The sequence below is a fragment of the Pristiophorus japonicus genome, chromosome 24 (assembly GCF_044704955.1).
Source record: "Pristiophorus japonicus isolate sPriJap1 chromosome 24, sPriJap1.hap1, whole genome shotgun sequence".
Lineage (NCBI taxonomy): Eukaryota > Metazoa > Chordata > Chondrichthyes > Pristiophoridae > Pristiophorus > Pristiophorus japonicus.
Window position 1 is genome coordinate 7,158,165 of NC_092000.1, and position 15,661 is coordinate 7,173,825.

At 52.8% G+C, this 15,661-nt stretch overlaps 1 protein-coding gene across 1 annotated transcript in view; it reads right to left on the minus strand.

Annotated features, from left to right (window-relative positions):
* The window catches only part of LOC139238017 (collagen alpha-1(XI) chain-like), a 294,478-nt gene that overhangs the window by 91,631 nt on the left and 187,186 nt on the right, over positions 1 to 15,661 (minus strand). Inside the window, exons 30-34 of the mRNA XM_070867414.1 lie at positions 10,944 to 11,051; positions 5,837 to 5,890; positions 4,425 to 4,478; positions 2,335 to 2,379; positions 1,684 to 1,737 (exon numbers count right to left, since the gene is read on the minus strand). Of these exons, the coding sequence (XP_070723515.1) occupies positions 1,684 to 1,737; positions 2,335 to 2,379; positions 4,425 to 4,478; positions 5,837 to 5,890; positions 10,944 to 11,051 (315 nt within the window). The remainder of the gene's footprint in view (positions 1 to 1,683; positions 1,738 to 2,334; positions 2,380 to 4,424; positions 4,479 to 5,836; positions 5,891 to 10,943; positions 11,052 to 15,661) is intronic.

A 15,661-nucleotide genomic window follows, 5' to 3' on the forward strand; every position in this document is an offset into this window, starting at 1 on the left:
CAGGGATGGACGGCGGTTTTAATGCAGTGTTTTGCTTCCTGGGTCCTTTGCTTAAGAATTCACAACTACACATTTATAAGAAATAGGAGCAGGAGAAGGCCATTCGGCCCCTCGAGCCTGCTCCGCCATTCAATAAGATCATGGCTGATCTGATCCTGGCCTCAGCTCCACTTCCCCGCCCGCTCCCCATAACCCTTGACTCACTTATGGTTCAAAAATCTGTCTATCTCCACCTTGAATATATTCAATGGCCCAGCCTCCACAGCTCTCTGGGGCAGAGAATTCCAAAAATTCATGACCCTCAGAGAAGAAATTCCTCCTCATCTCCGTTTTAAATGGGCGGCCCCTTATTCTGAGACTATGCCCCCTAGTTCTAGATTCCCCCACGAGGGGAAACATCCTCTCTGCATCGATCCTGTCCAGCCCCCTCAGAATCTTATGTGTTTCAATAAGATCACCTCTCAGTCTTCTAAACTCCAATGAGTGTAGGCCCAACCTGCTCAACCTTTCTTCATAAGACAACCCCTTCATCTCAGGAATCAAACCGAGTGAACCTTCTCTGAATTTGCTGTTGGCTTATAAGCAAACTGAACACTACCAGTTCATCCACCAGGCTCACAACTGCACGCCTCATCGTGGAGAGCCTGGACTCAACTGGCCGGGGTTTTATTGAGTTTTGGGAACATCACGTGACTGGCTAAGCCACTCGCGGTGCAGCAGCACCACAAGCCTGTGAGCATGCGCACAGGTGCACACATGACACAATGGAAACTCAGCACTAGCCCCCAGCCCAGCCATCATCCCCATGACATCACTAGAACAAATAGTGATATCTAGAATCCTGCTCCTCAAAGCTAATTATTAATCAACAATGTGGCATAACCAAAAATCATGGGGAAAAATTCCAAATAGGGGTTCAATCAGTGCACCTCAGAATACTCAAATTGTTCTATCCCAACAAGTATTTAGCATGAGGCAACCATTAGTTAATTTATCATGGCTGTTTATTTGCTTTTTTTGACCCAACTTTCCAATTCCCTTGGCCCCCACCAACAAGAGGACAAGGGCAGCAGGCTCATGGGAACACCACCACCTCCATGTTCCCCGCCAAAGTCACATACCATCCTGACTTGGAAATATATTGGCCATTTCTTCATCGTCGCTGGGTCAAACTCCACCCTCCCTAACAGCACTGTGGGAACGCCTTCACCACACGGACTGCAGCGGTTCAAGGCGGCGGCTCACCACCAACCTTCTCAAGGGGCAATTAGGGATGGGCAATAAATGCCGGCCTTACCAGATATGCACACATCCCGTGAATGAATTTTTAAAACATGCTTCTGAGAGGAGAGAGAGATGGGAAAATATTCCAAAGACAGGGCTCTGTAATTGGCTGAGTTTCTGTTGTTTCTGTGTCCAATTGGCCGTTGGCGAGGGAGATTGTGTTACGTTGTTTTGTGTCAGATTAGCAACCTGCTTAGTCACTACAATTACGTCACGGAACGAGGTCATTGCACAATGGGATTTCTTCTTTCTATGTCGGTGGGGCAGGGGTGAAGGTCGACCACTGATATACTGAGAGAGTTGTTGCCCATCACTTTCGCGTGCCAAAGACTACCGAGATATATCTTCTTGCCCACTTCAGCAAACTAACAGATAAACAGGATCATTGAAAGGACTTACCTTTGGACCAGGCTTGCCCGAGGAGCCTCTGTGTCCTCTCTCGCCCCGATCCCCCTAACAACACAAAAACACAACACAGGAAAATGAATTCTGCTCCTCGCTGTCTTCTCTCCTGTTTCCCTTTCCCCGCCCTCCTCTCCTCGGGGTGGTGAGGCGACGCTCACTGGGGTATCCTTCCACAGGGGGCACTGGCCCTTCTGCTGGCTCACTCGGGAGCGCTTTAGGGCAGGGAACCCAACCTCGCAGCTCAGTCCCATCCAGTGTGTGGGATGGACGGAAGGACAGACAGACAGAAAGGAAAACGAAGAGAAAAAAGAGAAAAAGAGCGAGGAGAGGGAGGGGACGAGCGGAGAGAGGGAGGGGACGAGCGGAGAGAGGGAGGGGACGAGCGGAGAGAGGGAGGGGACGAGCGGAGAGAGGGAGGGGACGAGCGGAGAGAAGGAGGGAAAAAGAGAGAGAAGGAGGGAAAAAGAGAGAGAAGGAGGGAAAAAGAGAGAGAAGGAGGGAAAAAGAGAGAGAAGGAGGGAAAAAGAGAGAGAGAGACAGCGAGGGAGACAATTGAAGGCAAGATTCAGATTTCAGAAGGTGGTCTTTCGAAATCCCCTCATTTATAAAAGCAGTTCACTTTGTAAATCGCTGGGCGATACTCACCGGGGGGCCCCGCTGGCCTCGAGATCCAGGAGGTCCTGCTCGGCCCTGTCGGGGAATTGAAAAAAGGCTTCATTATCATCGTGGGAGTGGCGGCTCAATCTGGGCCTGAAGGAACATGTGTGTTAAGAATCAGAGGCCCTGCTACATTGCGACAACAACCGGTTGTTGAGGGACATTAACTGCTACAGGTGTTGGCACCTGCTCATCTCTCCCAGCACTCTTTGGGTAAATCAACTGTCCACATGGAGCGTCTCCGCACGTCTCAATCATGGCCATGTAGCGTAGACATGATTGTTCCCAGCCGCTGGGAACCTCCTCTGTATCATGACCCTCTTTCCCCCACCCAAAAACAATGGCCCTCTCTCACCCAACGGGACCAACTGGATTCCTCAGCTCTCCATCTTGGTGGCCTCCCAGATAATCACGATCAAACATGTCCCAGATTGCTGGGGACTGTTGTGGGTTCTCTCACACTTGGATTACTGAGGGAGGCCAAATAATGGACAAGGGCCTCTCCTGACATCCGGGTCAAGAAGCTCCCATTCTGAACTGGCCTCTCGGGGAGAAGAGTACAAGAGGATTTGAGAATAAGAGTAAAGATGTCTTACTGCAGTTATATAGGGCCCTGGTGAGACCACACCGGGAGTATTGTGCACAGTTCTGATCTCCTTACCCAAGGAAGGATATATTTGCCATAGAGGGAGTGTAACAAAGGTTCACCAGACTGATTCCTGGGATGGGGGGATTGTCCTATGAGGAGATTGAGTAGACTAGGCCTATATTCTCTAGAGTTTAGAAGAATGAGAGATGATCTTATTGAAACATACAACATTCTTACAGGGCTTGACAGGGTAGATGCAGGGAGGATGTTTCCCCCGGGCTGGGGAGTCGAGAACCAGGGGTCACAGTCTCAGGATAAGGGGTCAGCCATTGGATGAGGAGGAATTTCTTCACTCAGAGGGTGGTGAATCTTTGGAATTCTTTGCCCCAGCAGGCTGTGGAGGCTCAATCGTTGAGTATATTCAAGACAGAGATCGATAGATTTTTGGATATTAAGGGAATAAAGGGATATGGGGACAGTGCAGGAAAGTGGAGTTGAGGTCGAAGATCAGCCATGATCTTATTGAATGGCGGAGCAGGCTCGAGGGGCCAAATGGCCGACTCCTGCTCCTAATTCTTATGTTCTTATGTAAGAGTGTCAGAGGATCATGCATGAACAGTTACTCCTCTTCCCCTTTGTGTGCACGTCAAGGTAAAGGCTGCTATTGTTGGGCACTCTGTTACTTGCACACCATGGTCAGCATTAAGCACTCTCAGTTCACACACCACACAGGCAAAGTGACATCCCCTACTCCGCTCGAACGTCTATACTCCTGACTGAGTCAATGTGCCAAGATCAAGATCACTCAGTCCTCAGTCCCATACAACTACACTCTGCCAGTCCATTCATGCTTGACAAATGGATAAGGGTTTTATTTTAACATTTATTCGTTCCTGGGATGTGGGCGTCGCTGGCAAGGCCGGCATTTATTGCCCGTCCCTAATTGCCCCTCGAGAAGGTGGTGGTGAGCCGCCATTTCAGAGGGTCAGTTAAGAGCCAACCACATTGCTGTGGGTCTGGAGTCACATATCGGCCAGACCGGGTAAGGGCGGCAGATTTCCTTCCCTAAAGGGACATTAGTGACCCAGATGGGTTTTTACGACAATCCGATAGTTTCATGGTCACCATTACTGATACTGGCTTTTTATTCCAGATTTATTTAATTAACTGAATTTAAATTCCCCTGCTGCCGTGGTGAGATTTGAACTCACGTCTCCGGATCAATAGGCCAGGCCTCTGGATTACTGGTCCAGTTATGTAACTACTGTGCCACCGTAAGGTGGAGCTAGACAGATTTTTGAATGATGAGGGAGTTGAGGACGATGGGGGAACAGCCAGGGAAGTGGAGCTGAGCCCAAGATCAGATCAGCCATGATCTTATTGAATGACGGAGTGGCTCGAGGGGCCAAATAGCCGACTGTTATTTCTTATGCTCTTATGTACCCGCTAAGAGGGGTAGGCAGGGGATGATGGACAGAGACACACTTACCCTTCTGCCCTTCTCGCCACTCAGTCCGTACGGTCCTACGAAGCCCACTGAACCCTGACAAGAGAAATAACATCGATCACAAATGTTACAAGAGTCAGTGCACATTAGACCAAAATGGCCGCGTTAAATCTGTCCCGGTTACCACGGACATAGCTCAGAAAGCACCGAGCGAGGGATCAGCAAGCCTTGTGGGTTCCATCGACAGCGTACGCAACTCTGAGCATCGAAGCACGGAGGTCGACAGCAGAGGAGGCGGCCATTCAGTCCACCATTATCTGTGGCGGCTTTTGGCTGGGGCAAACCCAAACTGTTCCCACTGCCCCGCTCGCTTCCCGATAGCCCTGTGCCCATCTCGCTTTGAAATATTTGTCGTACTTTCCCTTCCCGTCTTAGTGACCATTTTAGCCGAACTACCAACCCCTCCGCCCGCCCCATCTGTCCCACCCAGTCATTGGCTCTCCAAAGGGAATACTCTTTCCCTATTCACTAGCAAAAATGTAAAACCTCTTATTATATCATAGAATGACACAGCACAGAAGGAGGCCATTCGGCCCATCGTGCCAGTGCCAGAAATGACGACAAAAGACCAAGATCTCCTCTTGGACTTCTGTGCCCCAGTGGAATTAATCCTAGGATCTCGACTTTCTCCTCACAATGACTATTTCTCATCCCTGTCATCACCCTGGTGAACCTACCCAGCACCATCTCTACATCCTCGGTGTTCCTTCTACAACGGGGCCCACACTGCAAATCGAATCAACCCCTGCTCTCGTTACATTTTCATTACAGTTCTGGTCGCCATATTATAAAAAGAATATTGAGGCACTGGAGAGGTTGCAGAGAAGATTTACAAGGATGATACCAGAAACGCGAGGGTGTACCTATCGGGAAAGGATGAACAGGCTGGGTCTCTTTTGTCTTGAAAAGAGAGGGCTGAGGGGTGACCTAATAGAGGTCTTTAAAATGATGAAAGGTTTTGACAGAGTGGATACAGAGAGAATGTTCCCACTTGTGGGGAAGAGCATAACTAGAGGCCATCAATATAAGATCGTCACCCAGAAATCCAATGGGGAATTCAGGAGAAACTTCTTTACCCAGAGAGGGGTGAGAATGTGGAACTCGCTGCCACAGGGAGGGGTTGAGGTGAATAGTATCGATGTATTTAAGGGGAGGCTGGACAAGCGTATGGGGGAGAAGGGAATAGAGGGTTATGCTGATAGATTTAGATGAGGAAAGACGGGAGGAGGCTCGAGTGGAGCATAAACGCCGGCACGGACTGGTTGGGCCGAATGGCCTGTTTCTGTGCCGTATATCCGATGTAGTCTTTATATTTTATTCCCACGAAATATTCACTCAAACTCAGGAGGTTGATGAGACAAACATTCCCACTTTGAACTTTAACCTCCACTCACCTTTGGACCCTGTCGCCCTGGATACCCAGGCAGGCCAGGAACACCTAGTTTTCCCTGTGTTTTTTTTTAAAAAAGAGATTGGAGAGAAAAATATGTTATTCAGTGAAGACAAGCATAAAATCCACAGTCTTAAAAATAATGAAAGGACTTCCAAATTTAATTTCATCTGTCAATATGGGATGAAATCTTCTGACTGACTCCTAATTAAACCCGGCAGCTCGTGTCCTAACTCGCACCGTGTCCCGCTCACCCATCACCCCCTGTGCTCGCTGCCCAGTGTCCTAACTCGCACCAAATCCCGCTCACCCATCACCCCCTGTGCTCACTGATCCGTGTCCTAACTCTCACCTAGTCCCGCTCACCCATCACCCCCTGTGCTCGCTGACCCATGTCCTAACTCGCACCGAGTCCCGCTCACCCTTCACCCCCTGCCCCCGTGTCCTAACTCGCACCGAGTTCCGCTCACCCATTACCCCCTGTGTTCGCTGACCCATGTCCTAACTCTCACCTAGTCCCGCTCACCCATCACCCTGTGCTCGCTGCCTCCGTGTCCTAACTCACACCGAGTCCCGCTCACCCATCACCCCCTGTGCTCGCTGCCCCGTGTCCTAACTCGCACCAAATCCCACTCACCCATCACCCCCTGTGCTCGCTGACCCGTGTCCTAACTCGCACCGTGTCCCGCTCACCCATCACCCCTGTGCTCGCTGCCCTGTGTCCTAACTCGCACCGTGTCCCGCTCACCCATCACCCCCTGTGCTCGCTGCCCCGTGTCCTAACTCGCACCGTGTCCCGCTCACCCATCACCCCCTGTGCTCGCTGCCCTGTGTCCTAACTCGCACCGTGTCCCGCTCACCCATCACCCCCTGTGCTCACTGCCCCGTGTCCTAATTCGCACCGTGTCCCGCTCACCCATCACCCCCTGTGCTCACTGCCCCATGTCCTAACTCGCACCGAGTCCCGCTCACCCATCACCCCCTGTGCTCACTGCCCCCGTGTCCTAACTCGCACCAAATCCCGCTCACCCATCACCCCCTGTGCTCACTGCCCCATGTCCTAACTCGCACCGTGTCCCGCTCACCCATCACCCCCTGTGCTCGCTGCCCCGTGTCCTAACTCGCACCGTGTCCCGCTCACCCATCACCCCCTGTGCTCACTGCCCCGTGTCCTAACTCGCACCGTGTCCCGCTCACCCATCACCCCCTGTGCTCGCTGCCCTGTGTCCTAACTCGCACCGAGTCCCACTCACCCATCACCCCCTGTGCTCACTGCCCCGTGTCCTAACTCGCACCAAGACCCGCTCACCCATCACCCCCTGTGCTCACTGCCCCGTGTCCTAACTCGCACCGAGTCCCGCTCACCCATCACCCCCTGTGCTCACTGCCCCGTGTCCTAACTCGCACCGAGTCCCACTCACCCATCACCCCCTGTGCTCACTGCCCCGTGTCCTAACTCGCACCGAGTCCCACTCACCCATCACCCCCTGTGCTCGCTGATCTACATTGGCTCCGGGTCCGTCAACGCCTCGATTTTACAATTCTCATCCTGGTTTACAAATCCCTCCATGGCCTTTGCCCCTCCCTATCTCTGTAATCTCCTCCAGCTCTACCACGCCCCCAAGATCTGAGCTCCTCCAATTCTGGCCTAATGCATATTCCCGGTTTCCATCCCTCCAATCATTGGTGGCTGTGCCTTCAGCCACCTGGTCTCTAAACTCTGGAATTCCCTCCTTAAACCTCGCTGCCTCTCCCCTCCTTTGTCGTTTCTACCTCTTTGACCAAGCTTTTTGTCAGCCTCCCGACCCCAGGAGGTTATATCACCTCACCCCCTGCCTCCAACCGCCCCCCCCCATATTCCTGCCATTGGTCAGTCAATAATGGCAGTTGCAGTACCCACAATTCCCTGCACTCTAGAAAGTGCTCCATCCATTGCCTGGCTTTACCGGAGAGCGCACAGGCGCCATCTTGGGTGCACTGCATCCTGGGAGCATAGCGAGCCTGCTTCTTGATGTGAGTCTGGCTGGAGCAAGACAAGAAAAGAAAATGTCCCCGTGATTTTTCTCCCAGAGTGTCCGGGAGATTAGTGATCAATTCCGGGAGACTCAGACAATCCGTGAAAATGGTAATCCTAGTTTGGACAGAGCCATGTAGCTGCTTTTCTGCCACAAACGCATCTGGTAACGATTTCTCTGACCACAGAAGTTGGAGCCTGTAATTTATTTACTTCATGGGTTCTTTGTTTAAGAATTCACAGCAACACATTGCTATTAAGAACTAGTTGCTTTATCAACAAAAGGTTTAACAATCACACTACACATTACCGGTTCATCCTCATCATCATAGGCAGTCCCTCGGAATCAAGGAAGACTTGCTTCCACTCCTGAAGTGAGTTCTTTGGTGGCTGAACAGTCCAATACGAGAGCCACAGTCCCCGTCACAGGTAGGACAGATAGTGGTTGAGGGAAGGGGAGGGTGGGACAGGTTTGCCGCACGCTCCTTCCGCTGCCTGCGCTTGGTTTCTGCACGCTCTCGGCGACAAAACTCAAGGTGCTCAGCGCCCTCCCGGATGCACTTACTCCACTTAGGGCGGGTCTTTCGCCAGGGACTCCCAGGTGTCGGTGGGGATGTTGCACTTTATCAGGGAGGCTTTGAGGGTGTCCCTTGTAACGTTTCCTCTGCCCGCCTTTGGCTCGTTTGCCGTGAAGGAGTTCCGAGTCGAGCGCTCGCTTTGGGAGTCTCGTGTCTGGCATGCGGACAATGTGGCCCTGCCCAGCGGAGCTGATCGAGTGTGGTCAGTGCTTCGATGCTGGAGATGTTGGCCTGGCCGAGGACGCTAATGTTGGTGCGTCTGTCCTCCCAGGGGACTTGTAGGATCTTGCGGAGACCAATTTATCCGCTAGGCTCACAAGAGCATTGCTCATCGTGGACGACCTCAACCCAACTGGCTGGGGTTTTATTGAGTCTTGTGAACATCACGTGACTGGTTAAGCCACTCCTAACGCAACAGCTCTACAAACCTGGGGGTTTGTATAAATGCAACTTGTGATTCTCGTTGAAAGTTCCGATGGAACTGACCCCACCAAAAAAGTTAGCGTCATCAAGAGAAAAAAGGCAGTGGGTGTGGCCGGGAAATACTGATTCACCTGATGGAACAACAGAAAACCGTGGTATGGCCCCCCAATCCGACACAACCTCAAAAGGGTTGAAGGCAAAATAATAATTCTGTGTGTTAGCATCTAGGCCCGGTTGCTTCACTGAAGGCGTTCAGGACACAAGTCAGCAACGGTCGTCGTTCAATAAAAGCCCCATTATTTTCCTGGCTCCTTACGATGATACCCACAGTTGGGACGCCAAACACCAATCGGACAGGTTTCTGCACCGAGCTAAGTTCTTCCAAACTTCAAATTGGGCGCCGGGCAGCCGTGGAATATTGCCACGCCTAAGGCAATCACTCCGTGTTGACAAGGCAAAGCTGTGTGGCACTGATAGCTTGTGAATGTTGGGAGATATCGCAACACACACACACATCTCCATTCACCAGATGCAATGGTCACCTCTCGCCTTTTCCTCCCTGATTCCTCTTCTGTTCCTGGACGGTGAAAGCATTCAATTGAACTGCCGACTTTTTTTCAAAAATTGCCTCGATTTTAAAATTCTCACCCTCGTTTCCAAATCCCTCTATGGCCCTCACCCTTCCCTATCTCTGTAATCTCCTCCAGCCCCCCCCCCCCCCCATCCCGAGATGTCTGCACTCCTCGAATTCTGCCCCCCTGAGCATCCCTGATTATAATCACACCACCATCGGTGGCCGTGCCTTCTGTTGCCTGGGCCCCAAGCTATGGAACTCCCTCCCTAAACCTCTCCGCCTCTCTCTCCTCCTTCAAGACGCCCCTTAAAACCTACCTCTTTGACCAAGCTTTTGGTCACCTGCCCGAATATCTCCTTATGTGGCTTGGTGTCAAATTTTGTTTGATAAACGCTCCGGTGAAGCATCTTGGGACATTGTACTACGTTAAAGGCGCTATATAAATACGGGTTGTTGTTACTTTTAACATTTAACATCAAACCCAAGGCCGGCCTAATTTACTAGGGGCAGCTCTTCTCAGGACACAGGAACATACAACATTGTGGCCCGATTGGACAATCTTCCTCCCCCTCGACCTTCTACATCATAACCCAACGTCTCTACCACTGCACGGATGCTCGGAGATTTCCTCTCCAAAGCTGCCTTTCCCTTGATCTCCGACTGCCAGGGGCCGTGGCCCTGGTCTCGCTGGGCCTGAGGCCTGAGGCCTGGCGAAGGTAAATGCTGTCAGGGCTTCGGCAGCTGGGGTGGGCCTGCTTTCCGCGGGGTTCGAGTCCCTGACGTCAAGCTGTCCAAACAACAACTGCGCCAACAAATATTCCCGTTAATTGTTTTTTTTGGGGGGGGGGGGGGGAAAAGAGAGCCACAACCCCTTTAACGGGCTGCGCTGCCCATTCAAAAATTTACGGGCATTGGCGGCTTGTCCATTCACGAGCCGGCGAGCGACCTACGCGGGATCCGGAAGGCGTGCCGCTCAGTTTAACGGGAACGTCGGCACCAACAGCAACAGGATTTCAGCCTGTAGCCCCCCCCCCCCCCCCTCCCACTACCCCTCTACTGCTGATGTCATCGGTTAACGCACGTCATCGTGTACCTGCCCCCACTGCGCTGATGTCATTCTTTTTTCAACTGCGCGAGACGTTCGTGAAGCTGTGGGTCGGACGCACTCTGCCTCACAACCGAAACTTGCCCGGTTTGGTAAATGGGCTCCGAACTTTGGCCGGTACGGTAACGTGCGCACCACAAAACAAGTGGCACCTTCACTGAAAAAGGATGGAAATTTGTTGACCGTGACCTAAACGCCATCTTGAACTCCACCTCCGCTCCGTTAGTTAACCCACCACCGGTGCATGGTGCCCGTGGTGAATTCCTGTGCGCGGGACTGCTACCACCAGGTGGTCGCTGTAGCGACAGGCCGAGTTTTGGCGACCCAGGGGGTGGCGGTGGGGGGGGGGGGGCACTGTTGTTGCCTGGTGACCGACGTAGGCCACCGCCCAGCGCAAGGCCGGAACTGCACGCTAACCTTGTCACCGGGTTGACCATTGGAGCCGTGTTCGCCGAGAGGGCCCAGCTGACCCTTGACTCCTTCTGGACCGTCCTCGCCTCGGTGGCCTAACAGACCAGCGTCACCCTGCAGGGGGGGGGGGGCAAAGGAGAAGAAAGAGCCAATTAGTTTGCGTCATCGCAACCCCACGAACCACGGGGACCTCGTGTCCGCTGCAGTGCCATACACTGTCCACAAGGGGGCTGCATATCTCTTCCGCAGCTATTCGGTCGGCAAGGCTGTTGAAAGATCAGCGGGTGGTTCCTGCGCTCAATTGTTAACAATCGAGGGGTTGATGTGACTGAAACGTCAATCAGTATCTGTGACACAAGCCTCCTCCATTATTAGACCTGCCCCCTCACATTTAAAACGGCTGCAGGAAAATAAGACTTGCATTTATATAGCGCCTTTCACGACCACCAATCGTCTCAAAGCGCTTTGCAGCCAATGCAGTATTTTTGGAGTGTAGGCACTGTTGTAATGTGGGAAACACGGCAGCCAATTTGCGCACAGCAAGCTCCCACACACAGGAATGTGATAATGACCCAGATCATCTGTTTTTGTTATGTTGATTGAAGGATAAATATTGGCCTCAGGACCCCGGGGATAACTCCCCTGCTCTTCTCCGAAATAGTGCTACGGGATCTTTTACATCCACCTGAGGGGGCAAGCGGGGCCTTGGTTTAATGTCTCATCCAAAAGGCGGCACCTCCGACAGTGCGGCGCTCCCTCAGCACTGCCCCTCCGACAGTGCGGCGCTCCCTCAGCACTGCCCCTCCGACAGTGCGGCGCTCCCTCAGCACTGCTCCTCCGACAGTGCGGCGCTCCCTCAGCACTGCCCCTCCGACAGTGCGGCGCTCCCTCAGCACTGCCCCTCCGACAGTGCGGCGCTCCCTCAGCACTGCCCCTCCGACAGTGCGGCGCTCCCTCAGCACTGCTCCTCCGACAGTGCGGCGCTCCCTCAACACTGCCCCTCCGACAGTGCGGCGCTCCCTCAGCACTGCCCCTCCGACAGTGCGGCGCTCTCTCAGCACACTGCCCCTCCGACAGTGCGGCGCTCCCTCAGCACTGCCCCTCCGACAGCGCACCGCTCCCTCAGCACACTGCCCCCCTGACAGTGCGGCGCTCCCTCAGCACTGCCCCTCCGATTGTGCGGCGCTCCCTCAGCACTGCCCCTCCGACAGTGCGGCACTCCCTCAACACTGCCCCCTCTGACAGTGCGGCGCTCCCTCAGCACTGCACTGGGAGCGACAGCCTAGATTTTTTGGTGCTCAAGTCCCTGGAGTGGGACTTGAACCCACAAAAACTTCTGACTCGAGAGGCGAAGGTGCTGCCCACTGAGCCGCAGCAAGGAAGAAAAGAATGGGAGAAAGCCCGTTAAGGCCCTTAACGCTGAAAACGCCCAGCAATCGCTCAGCGGTGCGGTTTGGAAGAACATTCTGCCGACTGCTCACCGTTCACAACGGAATCAGTTTGAAGAAAGACCGGCACTCGCTGCTGAAGAGCAGTTCTAGAACGGGCACGACGATAGCCTGCCAACGTGCCGTCTCATTTTCAGTTTTTGCCCCTTTAACGGGCTTGCGTGGCCCATTCGAAATTCTGCGGGTTTTTTTTTTTCCCCTTTAAGAGCCCGTGAGCCGGCTGTGTGGGATCTCCAGACCGTCTGTGTGGCCGGGGCAGCTCAGCGGGACCGTGGGCGGAGGGGAGAGGGGATACAACAGTATTCCGTACCCCCCTCCCCCCGCACCCGACCCCCACACCTTCCCCCTGAATAATCCGCATGGTTCGTTTCACACTCCCGTCATCCCTCTGCGTGAATAATACCACCGCCCCGCTTGCTACTCCCTCCGGACATGTCCTGTGAACGGCGAACCAGCAAAACGCTCCATATTTAGCATTGTGCCCTCGTAAGCTGGCAGGAATTCAGACCAAGCCCGCGGGATTCGATGGTTGGCAAGGTTGCGTCTCAGAGGGCTCGAATTCCACCACGAAAAGAAATCCAATTCCTGTTATTTTCATTTTGTCAGAAGCAAATCCCCCCCCCCCGTTGTGTGCGCGCAGTGTGTCGGGCTGGGGTTGGCTGTATGTAAAACAAGGAACACAAGAAATAGGAGCAGGAGTCGGCCATTCGGCCCCTCGAGCCCGCTCCGCCATTCAATAAGATCATGGCTGATCTGATCTTGGCCTCAGCTCCACTTCCCCGCCCGCTCCCCATAACCCTTCACTCCCTTATCGTTCAAAAATCTGTCCACCTCCACCTTAAATATATTCAGTGACCCAGCCTCCACAGCTCTCTGGGGCAGAGAGTTCCACAGATTCACAACCCTCAGAGAGATGAAATTCCTCCTCATCTCCGTTTTAAATGGGCGGCCCCTTATTCTGAGACTATGCCCCCTGGTTCTAGATTTCCCCCACGAGGGGAAACATCCTCTCTGCATCTACCCTGTCGAGCCCCCTCAGAATCTTATACCCTTCAATAAGATCACCTCTCATTCTTCTAAACTCCAATGAGTAGAGGCCCAACCTGATCTCAGGATGTCCCAAAGCTCAGTCAGTAAAGCCCGTCACTGCTGTAATGTAGGGAGGTGCAGCAGCCAAATTTGCAGACGGCAGGCTCCCACAAACTGAAACTGACCCGATCATTGGTTTTGGTGATATTGGTTTGAGCGATCAATATTGACCGGAACACTGGGGAGAACTCCTTCCCTCCAACCCTACTCTTCTGCGAAATGCTGCCGTGGAATCTTATACATCCACATCATGCTTTCTCTCCCTTTCTCTCTCTACCCTTCTCTAATAGGGTGTATCTCTCTGTCTCCTCAACCCTCCTCCCACAGTTATCTATTCCAATTGGATGCATCGCGCATGCTCTCTCTCTCTCTCTCTGTGCCTCCATTGGGCGGTGGTGTGCATTGCAATCTCTACTTTCCGATCTCTACCGCTGAAATGCATCAGCCCGATACTGAATGGTACAGCACAGAGGGAGGCCATTCGGCCCATCGTGCCTGTGCCGGCTCTGTGAAAGAGCGATCCCATTAATCCCACTACCCCCCCTGCTCTTTTCCCATTTTTGTCTGAAGTATCTGGTGACAATTTTCTATAAGAACATAAGAACATGGACAGACTGGATGCGGGGAGGATGTTTCCCCCCCGGGGCTGGCAAGTCTAGAACAAGGGGTCACAGTCTCAGGATACGGGGTAGGAAATTTAGGAGCGAGATGAGGAGAAATGTTTTCACTCAGAGGGTGGTGAACCTGTGGAATTCTCTACCACAGAAGGCTGTGGAGGCCAAGTCACTGAATATATTTAAGAGGGAGATAGATAGATTTCTAGACACAAAAGGCATCAAGGGGTATGGGGAAAAAGCAGGAATATGGTGTTGAGATAAAGGATCAGCCATGATCATATTGAATGGCGGTGCAGACTCGAAGGGCCGAATGGCCTGCTACTGCTCCTAGTTTCTAATTTTCTATGTTTTCCTTTTTAAAAATGCATCCAATTCCCTTTGGGAGGTTATTATTGAATCTGCTGCCACCCTTCAAGCAGAGCGTTCATCATAACAACTCAACGCTCAATAAAAATTCTCCTCTTCTCCCCCTCTGGTTCTTTTGCCAATGACCTTAAATCCATGTCCTCTGGTTAGCGACCCCCACCACCAGTGCAAACAGTATCTCCTATTTACGGGATCAAAATACCTCGTCACTTGTGGAACACCTTCTCTGCTCCAAGGAGAACAGCCCCAGCCTCTCTAGACAGGCCGAAACGCCACACCGCCATAGTTGCCCGGGAACTTAGACGCTTTGAAACCAAGCACAGGCAGCGGAAGGAGCGCGCGGCAAACCAGTCCCACCCACCCCTTCCCTCAACCACTATCTGTCCCACCTGTGACAGGGTCTGTGGCTCTCGTATTGGACTGTTCAGCCACCTGAGAAACATAGAAAATAGATGCAGGGGTAGGCCATTCAGCCCTTCGAGCCTGCACTACCATTCAGTAAGATCATGGCTGATCATTCCCTCAGTACCCCTTTCCTTCTTTCTCTCCATACCCCTTAGCTGCAAGGGCCATATCTAACTCCCTCTTGAATATATCCAATGAACTGGCCTCAACGGCTCTCTGCAGCAGAGAATTCCACAGGTTAACAATTCTCTGAGTGAAGAAGTTTCTCCTCATCTTGGTCCTAAATGGCTTATCCCTCATCCTAAGACTGTGTCCCCTGGTTCTGGACTTCCCCCAACATCGGGAACATTCATCCCGCATCTAACCTGTCCAGTCCCGTCAGAATTTTATATGTTCAGGAGTGGAAGCAAGTCTTCCTCGATTCCGAGGGACTGCCTATGATGATGAGGAGTCTCACTAGGGAACTGAAGTCCCTCATCCCATTCTGCACCCTCTCCAAGGCCTTGACATCCTTCCTACAGTGCGGTGCCCAGAGTTGGACTCAACTGCCCTCTCCGTGTTTGGAGATAAGTTTGACACATTTTGGCTGCCTCACTTCAAGGGCTTGATTTTCGATTTGACTGCGCCTGTTAGGACCCCCCATGGGTGGGGGGGGGGGGTGGGGGGGAAGACGGGGGGAAATGGCTCTGGAAATGGTTACCGCCCAGGCAGCCAGCTTCCAGCGCCCCACCAGGACAGCTGGAGCTGGTTTTACGGCGGCTCCTGAGCAGCACCGACCACCCGGGAGCATCGTGCTGGC